Source organism: Antechinus flavipes, chromosome 3 (assembly GCF_016432865.1).
Source record: "Antechinus flavipes isolate AdamAnt ecotype Samford, QLD, Australia chromosome 3, AdamAnt_v2, whole genome shotgun sequence".
In the NCBI taxonomy this organism is placed as follows: Eukaryota; Metazoa; Chordata; class Mammalia; order Dasyuromorphia; family Dasyuridae; genus Antechinus; species Antechinus flavipes.
Window position 1 is genome coordinate 254372103 of NC_067400.1, and position 20658 is coordinate 254392760.

General features: G+C 31.9%; 1 protein-coding gene across 4 annotated transcripts in view; it reads left to right on the top strand.

Annotated features, from left to right (window-relative positions):
- TMEM50B (transmembrane protein 50B) overlaps positions 1 to 20658 on the top strand; it is an 89896-nt gene that overhangs the window by 11809 nt on the left and 57429 nt on the right. For 3 of the 4 annotated variants that reach the window (XM_051984949.1, XM_051984946.1, XM_051984947.1), the window contains exons 2-7: positions 3381 to 3519; positions 7749 to 7861; positions 8433 to 8500; positions 13293 to 13385; positions 17040 to 17097; positions 18590 to 20196. In XM_051984949.1, coding sequence (XP_051840909.1) covers positions 3421 to 3519; positions 7749 to 7861; positions 8433 to 8500; positions 13293 to 13385; positions 17040 to 17097; positions 18590 to 18635 — 477 coding nt within the window. In that variant the 5' untranslated portion in view covers positions 3381 to 3420 and the 3' untranslated portion in view covers positions 18636 to 20196. Of the gene's footprint in view, positions 1 to 3380; positions 3520 to 7748; positions 7862 to 8432; positions 8501 to 13292; positions 13386 to 17039; positions 17098 to 18589; positions 20197 to 20658 lie in introns of those variants that run through there. The other variant, XM_051984950.1, reaches the window with a different exon arrangement.

Below are 20658 nucleotides of genomic sequence, written 5' to 3' on the forward strand. Positions count from 1 at the left end.
AACAAGCAGTTAATATAGCTATAAACTATTTTGTTAAAATTTGCACAAATACTTGTAGTAATATAACAAATGTAGAATCAGATATAATAAAATAGTCTAGTACTTTGGACTACCAAGGATACCAGTATAAAACTAAATCGTTATCATTTGTCTCTTCTGTTCTATAAATTCACTTTTCATTACTATTATTTAATTGAAATTAGGCTAATAAGTAATGTTAGTTAGCCTTCTTCACTGAAGGAGTAAATGTCTCTCTATAATTTTTTTTTTTAATTTTTATTGTCATGACAAGTCAGTAGTTCATGCTGGGAAGCAGTGTAGTCAGTGGACCAATTTCTGGGACTGGAGCCCATGTGATCTTGGGAAAGTTATTCTGCCTCTTGGACCCTCAGTTTCTTCATCTCAGAATGAAGTAGCTGTATTAGATAAATCTACCCTTTAGGCGCTTTACACCTTTGATGGGAACTGATGAACCTTTTTTCCTGGAGTTACAAAAACCTTTCCACTTAATTTCCCTGCCTTCCCCTCTTCTTGTTTTTAATCCATCCTAGACCCATAACCATATTTAATCTTCCAAAAATATCACTCTGCTCTTGGTCACTTTGCTGTTCAAAACCTTATGTAGCTTTTGGCTCCTTAGCCTGGCCACCAAAGCTCCTTAAAATCTAGCTTACTTGGTGTAAGTTTTGTCCAGCATGATTCCTTTATTTGAACTCTCCATTCTAGCCAGACCGAAATATTGCTTTAGTCAGCACACATTTCAAGTTCTTGACTACAAACAATTGTCCGCAATAGTTCTTTCTTTCCTACCTAACTTCTTGTCATCCTTTGAGGCCCAGTCTTTAGGTGTGGTCAGGGAAGCCTTAGTGGGGAGGTGGTGGGGAAAATCATTTTTCCTTTGTGAATTTTTCTGACCTTAAAAAATTGTCTCTGCACATCTGGGCCTGTTCTGTATCCTAGAGTATTAGATAATTGCCTGGGAGCATTGAAACATTAAGTGATTTGCCCAGAGGTTCATATGTTAAAAGATAGGTTATGACTCTGAAACAGTTCTCTATCCAATAGGCCACAGTTCTCCTGAATTGTTACAGTATTTCATATTTGTATCACGTCTATAGATTTTTGGTTTTCATTTTATTTCTCTTCTGATTTTTAATAGTTCTTTTGTGCTTATAGGGGGACAGAACTGTTCTTATCTAGATGCCAGTTTTCTTTCCTTCTGATCTGATAGAGCTCCATACACATGCTGACACTATTTCTCCAAGTTTCCTCTGTTCCTCCATTTTCTGGTTGAGCACTATTGCAGTGGAATTCATTGATATGCTAATATCCCAAGCAGTGTAAGCTCTCTGGAGCAAAGTTGCAGGATTTTTTTGTGGTGGAGTGGAGGAGTCCTGTTGCAAACCCTTGGGTTGACTTTTGTGCTCTGTAAGAGAGATAGCTTGGAAGTGAGTGCATTAGGGGTTAGCATTTTTTGCTATTTGAGTGGTGTTCAGCTTTAGAGAAGAGCTGAAGTTGTTTCATATCCTGCACATAATGCTTGTTTTTTTTAAGAAATTGTTTTGGAGAAAAGGTCTAGACCTACATCTTGTTGATCACATGACCAACCAAATATGGGTATGCTCTAATTACTTTATTCATGAACCAGATTTCAGTATTTTTTTTTAAAAAAGATGAATTGATCAAACTCATATGCCATATGATTTTAAGAAGGCAGACTCATTTGAAAATTAAAATACTCACTTTTTATAGTGCTACTAGCTTCATCAAAATCTTTCAAATCAGTGCAGCAAATCAGTTTACGGAAGTGGAAGTGGTAAATTGAAGCCGAAGACTCACTTTTTGGATGATAAATTTCAAATGACTGAAATTATTTTGTGAAATGATATGCATTACATTTTTCTGAAAATTTTAAGTTTTACAAAGTAAATACCTTATATAACAACAACCTTTTCAGGAAGGAGTATTATAGGTGTAATCCTTTCTATTTTATAGATGAGAAAACAAGTTCTGAGATTAAGTGACTGGCCCATGGACACAAAGGCAAAGGGAAAAAGCATTTATTAAGTTCCTACCATGTCAGGCACTGTGCTAAATGCGTCACAAATTTTCCAGCAACCCCAGGAAGCATAGATGATTTTATTATGCTCATTTTACAGGAAACTGAGACAAAGGTTAAATAATTTTTCCTAAGAACACACAATTATTTAGTGTTTGAGATCAGATTTAAGCTGAGATCTTCTTGATTTTAGGCAAGCACTCTATTCCACCGAGCCACACAACTGTCAGCTGTCTCATTTAGCTACTTTAAGTGTCAGAGTCAGAAATGAAATTCACATCTTTTCTGACTACAGATATATAGTACTTGGTCAACTACTTCAGATTACTTTAACAAGAGCAAATAAAATAAAGCATATACTTAGGATTACTTACAGTTAAAAAATATAAACTAAAGAAAAATAATGTATTTGCTATAATTTTTGTATCTCAGTCTTCCATTTGTAGATTAAAAAAGTGTAGTCTGTAATGATTGTTAGTCACATTTTTAATAAATTTAATTTTGGAAATTTAGTTTTGCAGTGATTTCTTATAAAAGAGAATTTGTGAAATTACTAAAAGCTTCTAGGGTCAAGGTTTTGCTCTACAAAAAGAATGGGAACTTTTGATCACAGATGCCATATGTTGTTGCAGGAAGTATAGATTAAGCTTAAAATTTTCATTTTCTTTCTTTGAATCTTTATTACTCAGCCCAGCGTCTTGCATATAATAATAAATGCTTGAGTTTGGAATTATTTCCAATTATTTTTTTCCTTTCCTTCCTCCCCCCATTTTGGTGACTATTAGCATCTCCTCTCTTGATTAAACACTTCTTTTAGGGATATTGGCTATCTGGTTATTAGAGGACAGGCACCAAAAACTCTTTTCATGTTCATCCAGCTTATCTTTTAAAGGTACATTTTCAATAATGTACCAAATTATTAATTCCTGTAGTTAAAATCCTGTAGTACAGTATTTGCATAATATTTTAATGCTGTTCTATGAATCAGACCTTGTGTCTGATGGCATAAGGTATTTAATGGTTTCTGCTAGTTGTTCTTTTGTTCCCACAAGCATTATTTATGGCTTTTTTATGCTGTCTTTAAGCAGTTATAATAGTAAGAATATTTTATTATTAACAGATTATTATGGTATCCCTATAAAGTGTTATATATATGTGTGCAAAACACTTTGTAGGGATACCATATATATATAAAGTTTATATCACTCTATAAAACTTTTCTTCAGGTGGGGGAAATGTTCACCATGGGGGAAAAAGCATTTTAATGAGTATTCTTTTACATTTTTTATTGGATTGATTTCTTTCCTTCTTTGTTTATAAGATTTGGCATCTAATGAAAAATCCATGCAGAAGAAATAGAAATGGCAGGCTTCCTAGATAATTTTCGGTGGCCAGAATGTGAATGCATTGATTGGAGTGAGAGAAGAAATGCGGTTGCATCTGTAGTAGCAGGTGTACTGGTAAGTCATCAGGAAAAAAAGCTTGGTTAATATAATATTGTTATTTCTGATTCTCTTTTTACATTGCAAAATCAATTCTATTTTGTGGTAGCTTTTGGATTATGAATACCATTGTAATTTTTAAAGAATTATTTCTGTAATCATATCTACTAAAGGCCTGTTCCAGTATTTTTATTTTGTAAGTGATCCTAAACCAGTGTTTTAGAGGCTTATCACATGGGGGATATCCAGTCATTGACAGATTCTTTTGGCCATAGCAATTCATGAAGACTGTAAAGATGTTGAAATTTGTTTTGTTTTTAGGAATATTTATGTAAATGAAACTAGATTTTTTTTAAATATTAAGGAAGAATATTTTTCATCATAGTTTGCAAGACATTCTTAGCTTTCCAGTTAATAGGCAGCTTAAGGGTTAAAAGGACTCTCCAGTTCATCTAATCCAACTACCCATATCATGAAGTTCATCTAAATATGCCTCATCAGGGTCAGTGAGGTGGCACAGTGGATAGAGCACCAGCCCTGAAATCAGAAGGACCTGAGTTCAAATGTGGTCTCAGATACTTAACACTTCCTACTGTGTGACCCTGAGCAAGTCACTTAACCTCAATTGCCTCAGCAAAAAAAAAAAAAAAAAAGAAAGAAAGAAAGAAAGAAAGAAAGAAAATAGAAAAAAATAAATATGCCTCATCTTTAACATTTTCAGAGATGGGCAGCTAATACTTCCCCCAAAGTAGTCCATTTGGTTTTGTGCTATCCTATTTTTTAGGATGTTTTTCTAGGTTTATCTTACTGTAATTTCTACTTTGGGTTTACTTCTGTTCTCCTAGACAAGCATAAGTCTAATCCTTCTTTCTTGTGACAAACTTTAAATACTTCAAGAGTCTTCCCTTCTTGCCTTCTCTTTTTAAGCCAAACAGGCCTAATTTCTTCAACCATTTAAACATTTATTTAATATTTATCAAATGTTTATCATAGGTAAGCATTGTCCTAAGGTTTGGGGATACAAAAAAAAGCAACAACAGTTCTAGTCTTTGGAGATTTTTGAAGATTTTCCATTCTAATGAGAGAAAACATGGAAATAATTAAATACAAATAAGATAATCATCTTAATATGTAGCTAAGAGAATTGGGCATGCTTTCTTATATAAAGAAAGTTGGACTTAAATTGAGATTTAAAAATTTTTTAAAAATTTATAATAGCTTATTTTTCCAAATACATGCAAAAATTTTCAACATTCATCTTTGTAAAACCTTATGTTTCATTTTCCCCCCTCCTCTTGGACAACAAGCTATAGACTAAACATATGCACTTCTTTAAAACATTTTCGTGTTTGTTATGCTGTGCAAGAAAAATCTGATCAAAAGAGAAAAAACATGAAAAAGAAAAAAAAAAGCAAGCAAACACCACCATCACCAAAAAAAAAAAAAAATGCTCTGCTTTGATCCATTCAGTCTTCTTAGTCCTTTCTCTGTATGGGATAATTCTTTCCATCACAAGTCTGTTGAAATTGCCTTGAATTACTTCATTGTTGAAAAAGAGCCAAGTCCATCACAATTGATCATAAATTTTGTTGATGCTGTGTATAGTATTCTCTTGGTTCTATTCATTTCTTTAGAGCTGAGATTTTTGAAGAAAGTCAGGGAAACCAGGAGTTTGAGATGAGGGAGAGCAAGCGAGACTGTCTTCTGTGAAGAACTATCATAAAGTACATGTAGGAAAGTAAAGTTTAAGAAGATGAGAAGGTAAGGGTCAGGTTATTAAGGATTTTAAGGATTTTTCTATTTTAGACTTCAGGTTAATAAAAAGCCACTAAACTTTGTTGAATGGAGAATTGGAGTTACTGACCATGTCAGTTTTCAAACCTGAGATTTGGAAGATTGGCTAAGAGGAAGGTGAACTGGAGTGGAGAAAGACTTGACATTTATTCATTTCTTCATTAATCAGTACTGCTTGGGTCTAGTCCTTCAGCCATTTCCAAATTTACCTAAATTGTTGTGTGCTCAAATATTTGTTGAAATCTAGGTTAACTATGTCTTTAATATATATTTGATATTCAAGGGAATACCAAAGACATATCAGTAATTTCTTGATATACTCCTACCATTATCTCCACTCTCCTCCCTCACCTCCCATGAACCTTTGCTAACAAAAGGGAAAAAAAATTTTAAGTGAAACCAAGCAAAATTTAATATGGGTATATATGACTTTTTATGCTTATAGTTCCCAATATTCCAGTTAAAGGAGACAGTTTCATTAACTGATTTTTTCTCTGGGGCTAAGATTTACATGACTGTTTTTATTGTAGGCTTTTAATGATCACTTCCCTTCTAAGTACTCGCTTTGCTCCCTCACTTTAGTATTAATAAATTATTTCAGAATGTTAACAAGAATTAACATCAAGTTCACCTCCAGTAGTTTGGAATATCTATCTTCATTCCTCTTTAAATATAACATGTTTCTGTGTCAGGTTCTGGTGCACCTGTTCCACTTGCTACAGTTGAATTTTTTAAGAATAGCAACTCATTAACCTTTCTTATTTTGTCCTTATTGACCTCAGGTATTCATTTCCTTTTAACTATTTTTGTCCTTTCTGATGAAAAGTTAATTTTATTTAGTAAGGAAAATAATGGAAAAATTAAGTAATTGTGTTGTCTTCTCCCTTTGATTATTATTCTCCTATCCATTCCAAACAAATTTTGCATATTGTTTGATTTTTGTCGTCACTTTCATATTGAGATTTTGCTTTCTTGGTGCTAAACAGTGATTCTTATATAAATATGCCATGTGTATAGTCTTTTTCAACTTTTTATGCACTTTTCAGGTTTTAGTATGTTTTTCTAAAAATCATTCTAAAAATAAATTAATTGATGCATCATTAAACTATATCAGTAGAATGTAAGCTCTTTAAATACAGACTGTGCCTCACTTGCATATTTGTATCACCAGTATAAATTGTAGTACTGATACAGAGAAAGTAATCCTGTTAATTAGAATTTTATTCATGAAAGCCTCTTTCTTACTCATGTTAGGGGGGTCTTAATTTTCTATCTTGTTTTTTCTTCCTTTGAAAAAAATTGCATGTTTCACATTATATCAAAGATGTTTAAAACAGTAATCCTACAACAGAGATCACTAATATTGAATTTTAGAAATTATTATGGCACTTAGAACAAGATGGAAACTTTATTCTGAAAACCTCATAATCTCATAAGAACTGAACAAGAATTCCAAAGAGTTTTTAAGTAGTTGTGGTATTATTAAATTCTGACTGTACCAGGTGTTAAAAACAAATGATTAGTACTTAAAGAAATATTTTTTAGATGATTTGGTCACATAATATGCATACATGGATTTTTTAAAATAATGTTTCTTTTGATGAGAAAACTTTAAAAATAGGCTAGTGATGGTTTATTAGAAGAAATTCTAAATATTTTGTAATATTCAAGTCCCAAAATTTGGCAAAAACCAATATTTGTTACCATTTGTACATATGAATGGACAGGAATAAGGAAATAAGAATAGGGCAGCAGTACTCCTCCAAAGATGTGCCATTCTCCTTTGGCATACAAAGTTAAAAGTAGACAGTTACCATATTCCATTAACACTTTTTGTTTTGTATCCTACTGCAGAGGTGGCAGAATGCAATAAAGAAGGGCAAGAAGGAGTTATATTTAAATTAACAAAAGCGTGATGCTCTACTGATTTTTTAAAATATCTTTTCTAATATACTTATAACTAGACTTACATGTATTTAAAACTTTTTAAGGCTATATGTAGGTGGTATGAGAGGCAGCATAATGAAGTGTTTGGAGAGTTTTCAGAGTCAGGAATTCCTGAGTTCAAGATCTATCTTGACTATATGATCCTATAAGAGGTTAAGTTGGTGAAAAAGTAGTGATTTTGCATTGAAAACTTCTATGCTGATAAAAGTTACAAATCCAGTTAAAATACATAGCATATGCTCACATTTAATAGAAAAAAAATTTCTTTACCAAAGATTCAAAGTAGGAATATTTTAATGAGGGAAATTTAAACTGAAAAGTTTATCAGTAAACGGCATCCCTTTTTATGTGCAATGCATTATATTAACTAGGCTAGAAGGTAAAGGCAGGACGAAGTACAAAAATTTAAATTAAATCCTTGTATTTATTGGATTTAATTCTAGTCCTTAAAATATTACAAATAGTCTCGGTTTAATAGCTAAGCATTACGTTTGCTATTTTTAAAGTTTTTTACAGGTTGGTGGATAATGATTGATGCAGCTGTGGTCTATCCTAAACCAGAACAAATGAACCATGCATTTCATACATGTGGAGTGTTTTCCACATTAGCTTTCTTCATGTAAGTATGAAGGTAATTCTAAAAGTTAAGATTATATTTTTCTTAGATTAGGCAATATGATGGCTTGCTTTTTAATGCTGGACAATGAGAAACACTCAAACCATAAAGTTTTCCAAAAAAATATATTAACCAAAGAAATAAAAAGGAATTCTTGCTAGTATTTAGCATTAGAGCCTGAACTTCATTTAACTTAAATAGAAAGAAAAATTATCTTTTAAGCCAAATAAAATGGGCCTATTATTAGATGCTTCCAACTTATAATTTATTTTTCCCCATAATATTATTCTCTAAATTTCTTCCTGAAGTCTAGAAATTGTTTAGAAAAATCTTTGCTTCTAATACTCAAAGGGAGTGTTCTTTAGGAATAAGATAAAGCAGTGTTTCTAGCCACAAAATATTTGTGGTTTCAAAAAATGCTTTCAGTTGCCTTCTTGTTTTGTTGTTAGAGACAGGTCAGGTATTCAAAGAGAATATATAATTCAAAGATACTTATTTTAAAAAATAGAAACCTTTGGATCATATGGTTTTTGCCTTTTTTGTTGTTATTTGTATGTTTGTGTGTGTATTCTAGGATAAATGCTGTGTCAAATGCGCAAGTGAGAGGTGATAGCTATGAAAGTGGCTGTTTAGGAAGAACAGGTAGGTAAAATCACTTTGAGGTAGCTTTTGATTATACTATAAATGAATTAAAAACTGACAAAGTATGCCTTGATCTCCAAAAACTGAGGCCTTTTTTACAGAGCTAATAATGGGGTCCTAAAATATAACTTTACAACTTTTTATAGTCTTGCTAGTAAGATTAAAATTTTTTTGAGAAGTTTGTATTTGTGATAATGTTCTGTCCCACATATATAATAAGCTAATTAGTGAGACAGACTTGCTTTATTTTTCTAGGATGTTGGTGGATTTTTGTGTTTATCTTTTTATTTTGCCCTTTGTGATCATCATGAGCGGGTTGGTTAGCTAGGTTTGGCAACTAGCTTTTCAAATAGTGAACTTTTTTTAATCAACTGAGTGAATTATCCTGATTTTGATAATATGTGTTTGTGTATATCAGTGAATGGCATATTCTAGCCATTTTGTCTGTATGCTAATGGTGTATGTATTTTTTTAATCTGCATTTTTTTGATGGAACATAATTTCCCTGCTTTTGCATACTGTGGCCCAGCTAGACAAGCCTTCTTGAAATTCTTCACAAATGATACTTTATCTTCAATCCCCGAGTCCCTTGGGCCTGGAATGGAGTCTTTCTCCTTGCTTAGTGTCTTTTTAGAACACCTTATTTTCTTTAAAGCGAGGATCAAGTGCCACCTTTTATATGAAGCCTTTCCTTCCAGATTTTAATTCTCTTCTGCCTACCATTTACTTTATATGTGCATACATTATATACACACACTTACCCTTTAATCTTTTCTATTACAATATAAGACTCTTGAAGGAAAGGACTATTTCATTTTTGTCTCTATATCTATGTATAAAATAATAGATTTTTGATGTATTTGTTGATTGATTTTTGGGAAACATCTAAATTTTCACTCAATAATAATATTTTTAAACCACATTAAACTTTTCTAAAATAAACTTCACAAGGGATCTGATGCTTTTATCATAGTGGAATTTCATTGTAACAATAACAATAATTACATTTCCATTTTTTTGAAAGGGCTGTGGATTAAATTGAGCAAATATCCAGCTTCTCTGTTATCTTTGAATACTCTAGAACTAGGCTAATTTTTTTTCATTTATGCTTTTAAACTTCACGTTTTGTTGTAGTTTTTGACATGGCTTACTTTGGTAGGTCTTCTAAAGCTTTACCGTGATATCTCATCACAATGTGAAAATGAGCCTATGTTTCTGAAGATTATGGAAGGATCTACCAAGCTATGAAGGCTTATAATATGGAATTGTTGATGGATCAAATAAATGTCTATCAAATGCAATACAATTAGGCTTATTTCTGTATTGGTCACAAGGTGAGGGACTTTTTGGCCACAGTCATTTTAGAACAGAGTGCTGAATTATAGAGTATTTGCAAGTTACATCAGTTGAGAAATTATCACCACCAAAAGTATAGGGTTGTCTTAAAAAAATTTTTTTTTGTTTGAGGCAATTGGAATTAAGTGACTTGCTCAGCCAGAAAGTATTAAGTATCTGAGGTTAGATTTGAACTTACATCCTCCTAACTCCAAGGGGTGGTTACATTTCTTTAAGGTATTGTTGAAGTGTCTTGGTAGTTGGCCATCTATTTTTTGGTTTTTTTCTGCTTTTCTGGTGGTGATATTTGGGGAATTCGAGGTGGGAATGGAAGCATGAGATAGTTTGAAGATTTGTTTCCATTTGCTTGTCATGTAGAATTTTATTAAGTCTTGTTTCACCTGCCTAATCAGCACTGTAGGTTTTTTTTTTTCCTCTGATAGGACAAAAGAGCTATAAAAATCTTAGCTTCTCTGTTTAAATCTTAATAAAGGAAAATGAAGTATTTTGTAATTTAACTCCCATAGTAATGCTCACAGAATCTAGTAACAAGGAGGAATGAGGGTAGGGGAATCAGGCAGGCCCTAAACTTTTAGTCCTTCTGATGTTTCTTCTTTGCTTAAGCTATTATCTAAGGATGAGAAAGAAGAAAGCTGCTGGGAAACCAACTGGGAAGTCAGTGAGTGTGATTCAGTGGCAGGAATTTTCCTTTGAAATTAGAAGATATGAATCCAAGTTATGTCTTTGACATAGACTATTCCTTTGGCAATTCACTTAATTACTGACCTTTAGCCTATTCATTTTGTATAGTAAGAAATAATACTTCTTTTACTAGTCTTTATAGGATTATTTATACCTAACAAAATAGACGAAATGAATTGTACATAGGGGTGATGATGATATATATGATTAGTGTCTTCCAGTGATAAAATAAAATCTATTATAATAATATATAATAATAATGTGTTTCAAAGTTTGCAAAGCTCCTTTCTTGAATCATCCTTTTATCTTTTTTTAGTAGTATTTTATTTTTCCAAATATGTGTAAAGATAGTTTTCAGGTTCATTTTTCTTTTGCTTTTCTTTCTTTCTTTCTTTCTCTCTCTCTCTCTTTTTTTTTTTTTGCTGAAGCAATTGGGGTTAAGTGACTTGCCCAGGGGTCATATAACTAGGAAGTGTTTAGTGTCTGAGGCCAGATTTGAACTTAAGTCCTCCTGACTTCAGGGCTATCTACTCTTTATCTACTGTACCACCTAGCTGCCCCTCAGTGTTTATTTTTGTAAAATTTTGTGTTCTTAATTTTTTCCCTCCCTCCCTTATCTCTCCCTGTTCCAGGGCAACAAGCAATCCTTTTAAAGATATTTCCATATTTGTCTTTTTCCATTATCTTGCTTGGTTTTTACCACAATCCTGTAATCTTGTAATTTCCACTTATAGTTAAGGAAGCTAGGGCCCAGGATCACTCTGATGATTGTCTCTGAGGTGAAATTTGAATTTAAGGTTTCCTGACCCTTTTAAGATAATTCCATTTTCTGGAAGGATGGAAATTTGGTATTTGTAAGCAGTAACACTAAAAGACCATTTATGTTGGGAGGAGATGTGGGAAAACAGGGACACTGATACATTATTGGTGGAATTGTGAACACATCCAGCCATTTTGGAGAGCAATTTGGAACTATGCTCAAAAAGTTATCAAACTGTGCATACCCTTTGATCCAGCAGTGTTTCTACTGGGCTTATATCCCAAAGAGATACTAAAGAAGGGAAAGGGACTCGTATGTGCCAAAATGTTTGTGGCAGCCCTGTTTGTAGTGGTTAGAAGCTGGAAAATGAATGGATGTCCATCAATTGGAGAATGGTTGAGTAAATTGTGGTATATGAATGTTATGGAATATTATTGTTCTGTAAGAAATGACCAGCAGAATGAATACAGAGAGGACTGGCGAGACTTACATGAACTGATGCTAAGTGAAATGAGCAGAACCAGGAGATCATTATATACCTCAACAACGATACTGTTTGAGGATGTATTCTGATGGAAGTGGATCTCTTCGATAAAGAGAGCCTTAATTGATCAAAGATGGACAGAAGCAGCTACACCCAGAGAAAGAACACTGGGAAATGAATATAAACTGCTTGCATTTTTGTTTTTCTTCCCGGGTTATTTATACCTTCTGAATTCAATTCTCCCTGTACAACAAGAAAACTGTCCGGTTCTGCACAAATATATTGTATCCAGGATATACTGTAACCTATTCAACATGTAAAGGACTGCTTGCCATCTGGGGGAAGGGGTGGAGGGAGGGAGGGGAAAAATCGGAACAGAAATGAATGCAAGGGATAATGCTGTAAAAAATTACCCTGGCATGCGTTCTATCAATAAAAAGATATTAAAATTTAAAAAAAAAAAAGAAACTATGAATGAGCATTATCTGACCATTGGATCTCTCAAATTTTAGATATTAGCACTGATAATTGAAGTTAGAGGAAAAAACAAAAATAAAAACTACCCACCTATCTTTAAAAATATATATATATATATATATATGTGCAAAGATAATTTTTCAACATTGACCCTTGAAAAACCTTGTATTCTAATTTTCCCCCCTTTTCTTCCCACCCCTTCCTCTAGATGGCATGTAATCCAATATATGTTAAACATACTAAAAATATGTGTTAAAAGGAGAACTGTTTGGTTCTGCAAATATGTATTATATCTAGGATATACTGCAATATATTTAACATATATAGGACTGCTTGCCATCTTGGGGGGGGGTGGAGGGAGGGAGGGGAAAAAACAAAACATAAGCGAGTGCAAGGGATAATGTTGTAAAAAATTACCCTGGCATGGATTCTGTCACTACAAAATTATTATTAAATAAAATAAAATTTAAAAAAATATATGTGTTAAATCCAATATAGGCATATAGATTTATACAATTATCTTGAGCAAGAATCAGATCAAAAAATTTTTTTAAATGAGAAAGAAAATAAAATTCAAGTAAACCACAGGAAAAAGAATGAAAATGCTATGTTATGATCCACTATCAGTTCCCACAGTTCCCTCTTTGGGTGTAGATGGCTCTCATCATCACAAGATCTTTGGAACTGTCTGTTCTACTTTTAAACATCTTTATACTTTTTATAATTTTCTGCCTCCTTGGCTATAATCATATATACCTTACAAGCAACTTCCAATTCTCAATTTAATTTATTGATTTAAATCTTTAATACTCTGGAAACCAGATAACCAAATATTGCAAAGGTTTTGTAATAGCTGTCTGAGATAGCCAGAGAGCTTTTTTGTGTGATTTTAGTTTTCAGCTGTGTACAATAGCAGATGATGATGCTGAAAAGCAGAGTTTAAGATTGGTGAAGTACTATCAGATGTGTTATTTCCAAGATTCTTGAAGAAACATGAAAATAGACAAAAATGACAAATACTATCATCTTTACAGGTGCTCGAGTTTGGCTTTTCATTGGTTTCATGTTGATGTTTGGTTCGCTTATTGCGTCAATGTGGATTCTTTTTGCTGCATATGTTACTCAAAGTAAGTTCATTCCTTCCAGTTTTTTTCCCAATAAATATTAATGTAATCAACTTTAGTTTGTTAACCAGCTAATGTAAAATTTGTTTTAAATTTAGTGTGAAGGTAAATATATACTTAAGTTTAAAAACTTTTAATTTGGGGTCAGCTAGGTGGTGTAGTGGATAGAGTATCAGCTCTGAAGTCAGGAGGATCTGATTTCAAATCTGGTCTCAAACACTTCATACTTCCTAGCTGTGTGACCCTGGGCAAGTCACTTAACCCCAATTGCCTGGTGGGTGTGGGACTTTTAGTTTTAGATTAGAAATCTTTTTTTTTTATTAACAAGTTCTAATTCCTTTGAGTTCTGATTCCTAGATTTGAGGAAGGATACTAAAATGTGTCTGTTCCCGAAATAGGAAAAATGGCACATAATTCCTAAAGGGTGTGTAGAATGGTCTTTTCTAAAATTAAAGTTTTTTTTTTCCTATTACTAAGCATTTTTTCCCCTCCTTCCCATTTGCCAAAAAAGAAAAAAACAACACTTTTGAACAAATAAGTGTAGTCAGACAAAACAAATTCCTGGAGTGGCCAGGTCCAAAAATGTGCATTTTGCACATTAGGAGATTTTGTTATGCATATAATAAGCAGCAGCAAACATTAACATTTTAGTACACAAAAAAGAGAACAATTTGACACAATACTAATAAAATTCTCTTACTTTTTTTGGTCTTCATCTGGATAGTATTAATGAAATGAAGTATTGATGTTAATAAAGTGAATTTGTTTATTGGTTGAAAGCTAAATATAAAGAAATTTTACATTTTGGGTGAAATCCCTGTTGTCATTGAGTAATTTGAACATTACTGATACAGTACTTACTTTGTACTTATCTTGGTGGAATAAATATAATTTTTGTTAGGGGGTATTTCCATGGTGTTGTGTAACATTTTATTTTTAATGTTTTAGTAAATAATATATTAGTTGGAGTTTTTTACTTCAATTCGCTTTTTTTAAAGCCTGCTAAAAATGTAATTTATTTCTTCATCCTGTGACAACCATGAAAATAGTTTCAAAATTACTTTTCTATAAAAATCTTTATTGTAATTTTCTGATGGTACAGTGGATAGATTGTTGGGCTTGGAATCAGAAAGACCAGAGTTTAAATCTTATACTATCTGTGTACTTCACTTTCTTTATAAAATGAGAAAGATTGGACCCAATGGACTTTTAAGGTCTCTTTCAGCTCTAAATCTATGAACCTGTATAGATTCTATATCTAATATATCATGAGATTAGAACTTATTCTAACATTTCCACCTATTTTCTTCTCTGCTTTCCCAGTGAACAAGCCAACAAATGGTCACTGGTATTTAATGATGTTGAACAGTGAACAGTAAATGCGTTTCACCTCTCTGGAACCCTCAAGAGAATAAGTTAAGAACCAAGGAGATGATATTTTGTGTTCTGTTTTAGAATATTGTGTTCAGTTCTGAGTGCTGTATTGGAAAGAAGGACCATTGAGCAATAAGCATGTATTGAAAAGGAGAATACAATAAGTGCCTGTGATACCTTAGCCTTGTGCTTAGTGTCTTACAAATATGATCTCATTTCATTCTTCAGCAACTCTGGAAGTTAAGTTCCATTTTACATGTGAGAAATGTTTAAATGAGGTGCCAGGTTCACACAGTAACTGCCTGAGGCTGGATCTGAAATTGTCTTCCTGAGTCCAAACAGTACTCTACATTGACTATGTTTCCTATCTATTAATAAGTGGTGTGAGAATAGGGTGGTGATACAAGTAGAGATCAAGCTGTGTGAGATTCGATGAACAAAATAAAGAATTAGAAGATTTAGAGGGAAAGGTAGATAACTGTATTTAAAGATTTAGATTTGTGGAAAAAAGGTTTTAGAGTTGTTTTAAATTTAAAGCTTAAATTTGTGGTTATAACTAATTGTAACCTCTCTTCCTGGTAGGGTTGAGGTGAGTGGAGTGGATCTCTTAAGCTCTGGAGATAGAGCTGCAGTTAGGTCTTAAGCCAATCAAGTGTCTTCATTGTGTTTGAGCAGAAATGGGTCATTGGAAGTTAGGAGTATGTGTGGAGAAAGAGTGTGTGTGTGTTGGGAGGAAATTAGCTGCTGTAGTTTTCACCTGAGCGAGATAAAGAGACCCAGTCTTCAAAAATAAATAAAAATATTTGCTTTTATAACTAGGACCAGTAAGTAGAAAAGTGGAAGAAGTTGCAGAGAGTGAGACTAATATTGAATATTTTGATAGTGCATTTCCCAACAGTAGAAGTTTCAAAGAGGATAAACATTTGTCAGAAATGTTGTGCAAGGATTCCAAATTCAGGTAGATTAACTTATTAGCCTTTGCATTCCTTTACTGCTTCTGAAATTCTTTGGGTCACTCTGGATAACTGTTTTCCATACAGTTGGATCTTTCTCTTTTGCCTTTAAAGTGTATATCAATTTACTCCCTTGAAAAAAGAAAATTGAATCTATTCTTGATGATTAATTGATGATTAATTCCTTATTATCAAGTGTCTGTTAATGATTTTTATAACCTATTGAGGTTTGCATCATTGTTAGTTACATTAAATGAACTCAGACTTCTGTCCTTTTTGAGTTCTTCTGTCCATTTATAATTTTTCCTTTCCTGGAGGTCTAACCTCATTTATTGCTGCTGACAGAAGTATTCATTGCAACTTCCTGTAGTATTTTTTAAAATTTGCTTTTAATCTTTTCTGATTTAGGAAACCAAATAACCATATTAAAATTAAGTCTAAAGTAAGAGTAAATAAGTTGAAGAACTCTTCAGAGAGAGTATGAATCTTAGTGCATCGATTCTGGACCATTCCTTAAGCAGAGAGGCCTTTTTGTTCACTTCCTTGATCTTTGTTGTTTTTTGAGATAGATGAATAAATGAGTTTTGGATAGGAGAGGTGAAGATGTATTTTTTGTTCTACACTATTTAATATATATTAATATATTAAAATATTTCAGATGTCTTGTAGAAAAATGCAGTAACAGAATTGTTGACAATCTATTAAAAGTTTTCAACCACTTTTGTTTTCAACAATATTCAACATTTCCATGGTGATCTTGGGGAGCTAGGAGAGATATGTGTGGCTCCTGCTTTTGTTGCAAACAATTCTGATCCATCTAATATCATGACAATTGTGCTGAAAAAACAGTACATTTAAAAGAAAAAATCCCTACATCTGTTTTTGCCCTAGGTCAATGGTTTCCGTCTTTGAGTATGAAGAACTTTTCCTCTGCTCCCCCCTTTCAAATATCAGCCATTGTTTTGTGAAAATAATAACAGAATGAAAGTACTTGTGGTTTAGTGAATCCTGTAAAAGGAATCCTTGTCTGCCTTTAAGTGTGCTCAGCCCACATGACATAAACAGTGCCCTAGGTGATGTGTCCATTTCTTTGTTTTGTCATTTTTCTTTATTTGAGGGGAAAAATCCATTTTTAGGCTAATGAATCTATAAATACTATTTAAGGTAAATGCTTTTTAAAAAAACAGATAATTCAGCGAAATAGTTTTTGGTTCCTTTTGATAGGAATTTTTTGATTTGTCACATGTTCTGTTTGTGGTTAGCACTGATATTTTTGTTATTGAATATGTTGATAACAGTTTTTCTCGACATGTATTTTTAATTCTTGCAGATACTAATGTTTATCCAGGATTAGCTGTATTTTTTCAAAATGCACTTATATTTTTTAGGTAAGTTAATCACTTTTTTATTTTTTCCTATAAAGTTTTCTGAAATTTCAGTTCTATTTATAAGTATATTTGAAAAAGAATATAAAATAAAGTATAAATTCATTGGGTTCATTTAGAATGGGCTATGATAACTATTATGAATTGTATTTTTTCAATAAAAAAGACTTGGAAATGCAAATTTTAATCATGCACCAAGAGTAATACTTAGGTATAAAATTATATGTAATAACTAATTGTTAACTAGTTGAGTTTTAGTTCTGTTTAAATGTGGGTGAATGCAAAAAAAGCACATGGCAGTAATCACCTTTAGATATAATCTGCTAAAAAGCCACAAGATGGAGGCATTTCTCCTTGAAATATTTTATGGACTAGAAACTGACTTGATCTAGGTGAAAATAAGGGAGAAGACAAAATTTCCCTAGGAAAAAATTGTCTTAGGAATTCTAAGGAAAGCACTTTTAACAAGTTAAAAATACCTATCTCTTTGTGAAACTTTGTGATGCTTAATGATTGTGATTTAGATGATGACTTCTGAAGTTTTTTGAGTGTAGCTCTTTGGGCAGTACCAACTTTTCCCAACTTGTGTGACCTTGTCAATTAAAAAATGCCAGTGACTTGATAGTTTCATTTATTTTATACCAATTACATGAAGTCTTATAAGAATTATTTTTAATAGGTCAGTGCTAACCACACATGTATTGTGAACTTAATAAAAAAAAAATTACCTTTGGTATTTTTATGTTACCATTTTTGTGGCTGATTCAAAGTACCACTCAGATCTTTAATTTTTTTGGGTTTTTTTTCTTATCAGCTAAAAATGTCCTCTGTACCTTTCCCTCCTCATCAATTAGAACAGTTGGCCTGACAATACAGATTCAAATTACAAAATTTCCTACTCTCAAAAAGCTTTCTGCAGCTTCCAGCTTAAATCTGTGTTATAAATTAGAACAAAAAATATATTTTTATAATATTGTTTAGCACCTAATAGTGGTGATTGTAGTTTTAGAATTTTTATTTACTCTATTTTAGCTAAGAGTTGAATATGAATATCAGTTATAATTTCAAGTAGCAGGTACTGAGAGAGTAGACTACAGAGCTAACTATTGATCTCTGAGATACTAGAGGGAGGCGCTCAAATATAGTTGGTGAAGTTGTTGGTACCTCAATAATTTTACTGTCTCAAAATTGTTTAGAGGAAAGAGCTTAACTATAAATTGCAAAATAATTGCAAGTTATTTTTAATAACAAGAAAAACTAAGTTCCAATTTTTAGATATGGTTGAATTTGAAAGAGAATAATACTGAAAATTCTCTTCTCTTAGATGTTAGAATATTATAATGTATTTATGTCTTAAGAATATCCTTCAAAGCAATTTAGACATTTCTAATTCAAAAAGGTTCCAAAATTGAACTTAAATACATATGTTGTAACATACATATAGACCCAAGTTTTTCTCACTGTGTGAAACTGTATATTTTTCATATTTTTTTAGTACCCTCATCTACAAATTTGGACGAACAGAAGAGTTATGGGGATAAATCACTACTTGCATCAAAATAATTTTGTTATATTTATGTGTAAAATTTTCTTTCTCAGTTAGATTTGCTTTTTGTTAGTGTATTGGACATTACATGTTGTCAAATTATTTCCTTTATGCCAATTTAAAAAAATACTTTCATGTAGTTTCTATTCTCTTATTTCATTAAATAGATTGTGAATATGTACATATATGGATGTATATATTATAGATGGTGGAAAATATCCATTTTCTTATTCTTGCACACTTAGGCTTGACCAGTGCTCTCTGAGCAAGATTGCAATATGTCACTGTAGAGTTTATTGGCAATGCTTGTGTATGCTGTTTCTAACTACTGAAGATGTACAAAATTAAATCGATGAATATCTGAAATCAGTACTGAAACCATTAGGAAGAACATTTCAATAAGCAGTATTTATTTTGGCAGAGAAAATGAGTGTGTTTTTTTTTTTTTCTTTTCAATGCTTGCTTGCAAATGTTTAAGTGGAACTTTATGTGAAGATTTTTAAATATCCAAGGGACTAATTTGGAAATAAGTTTTGAAGAAAAAGTGTTTCTGAATTGCAAGGCTCTAAAGTGGAAATAGCATACTGCTAATTAATTTAGATTTAATGTGGTTAAAATAAAATGACCACAAAAAAAGTTGGCAACATAATTCTTAGAAAATGCAAGTAAAATAGTCTGTGTATTATGCTTTTTTTCTTTACAATCTATGAATTACATGACATGACAGCATTGCTTAAGCTCACGTGAAAGAAAACAAGTTGGTTTGAAGGAATTAAAAATTCTTAAGAGTTCACAGTAGTGCAAGATATGCTTTTATTATAATGAAAGGAATAGGGAAAACAGTAAAAACTAGCTTTCCTTCCAAAAGGGTACTACCACTACGTTTAAGAAATAAACATTTTATCTACTTATGCAAGACTGAAAGCCCCTATTCAAATGTATTCATTGAGCTTTGAGTAAACTGTTATAAAAAAACACTTAGAAAATTTTGCAGGCATGTATTATATTACAATCATAGCTCTAATTTATTGAATTATATTAAGCTAAGTAAGCACAAAAACACAGTATAATCTCAAGGGAATTGTTTGAATAGCGTCACTATCTCATATTGCACTGTTACTTGTTACATAGATTTTGGTTGTACTTTATTTCTCCCTAGTTTTACAAATTATTTTTTTGTCTCTAAGACAGACTCTATAAAACAAATAGCATTAAAATGCAGCTTTAAAATATCTTCTGAGAGTATTTCCTTTGCACAGAATATGAAGCAAATTGTGGAAAGCTGTGCTATTGTCTATACTTCATCCTGTTTACTGTTTGTATAGTTTTGTTTAAAAATCTTAGCAAACTTTTTATTTTCCCAAAATGATAAAAGTAGCGTCTTTGAAGTCCCTTTTTATGTCCCCTCAGTTGTAACTTATTTTAAATACAATAAATATTTCTTTTAAGGATGGTTTGTTAAATTTTATTTGACCAAAAATGTAGTTTGAAAATGGTTTTATATTATCCACTACTTACACAAATAAGTGGTTAAAAGAGGCAGATTATAAAAACAATATTTTAAAAAACCCAATATTCTCAGCACTTCTGGAGTATTTAGGCATACTCTTGGTGAATTGTTATGTCTATAGCAAATTGCTTAGTCAAAATACCTACAATAACGCTAAAAGTTCAGTATCTTTTTTTCCTATTGAAAATGTAAGGGAAAAAAACCTATTGTTTGTGAATTATTGTGAATGTGAAAAATAATTTCATTGTATCTATTTTCCTATTAAAAATGGATACCACAGTAATAATCTTAGAGATTTTCACTACTGAATCAGATTCTGTTACTCAAAGGAGATTATGTATAAATGCGTGTGTGTGAATATATATATATATATATATATATATATATATATATATGTGTGTGTGTGTGTGTGTGTGTGTGTGTGTGTATGTGTATATATATATATATGTACATATATATAATACACATAAACATACACATATACTTACACATACATACAGAGACAGTG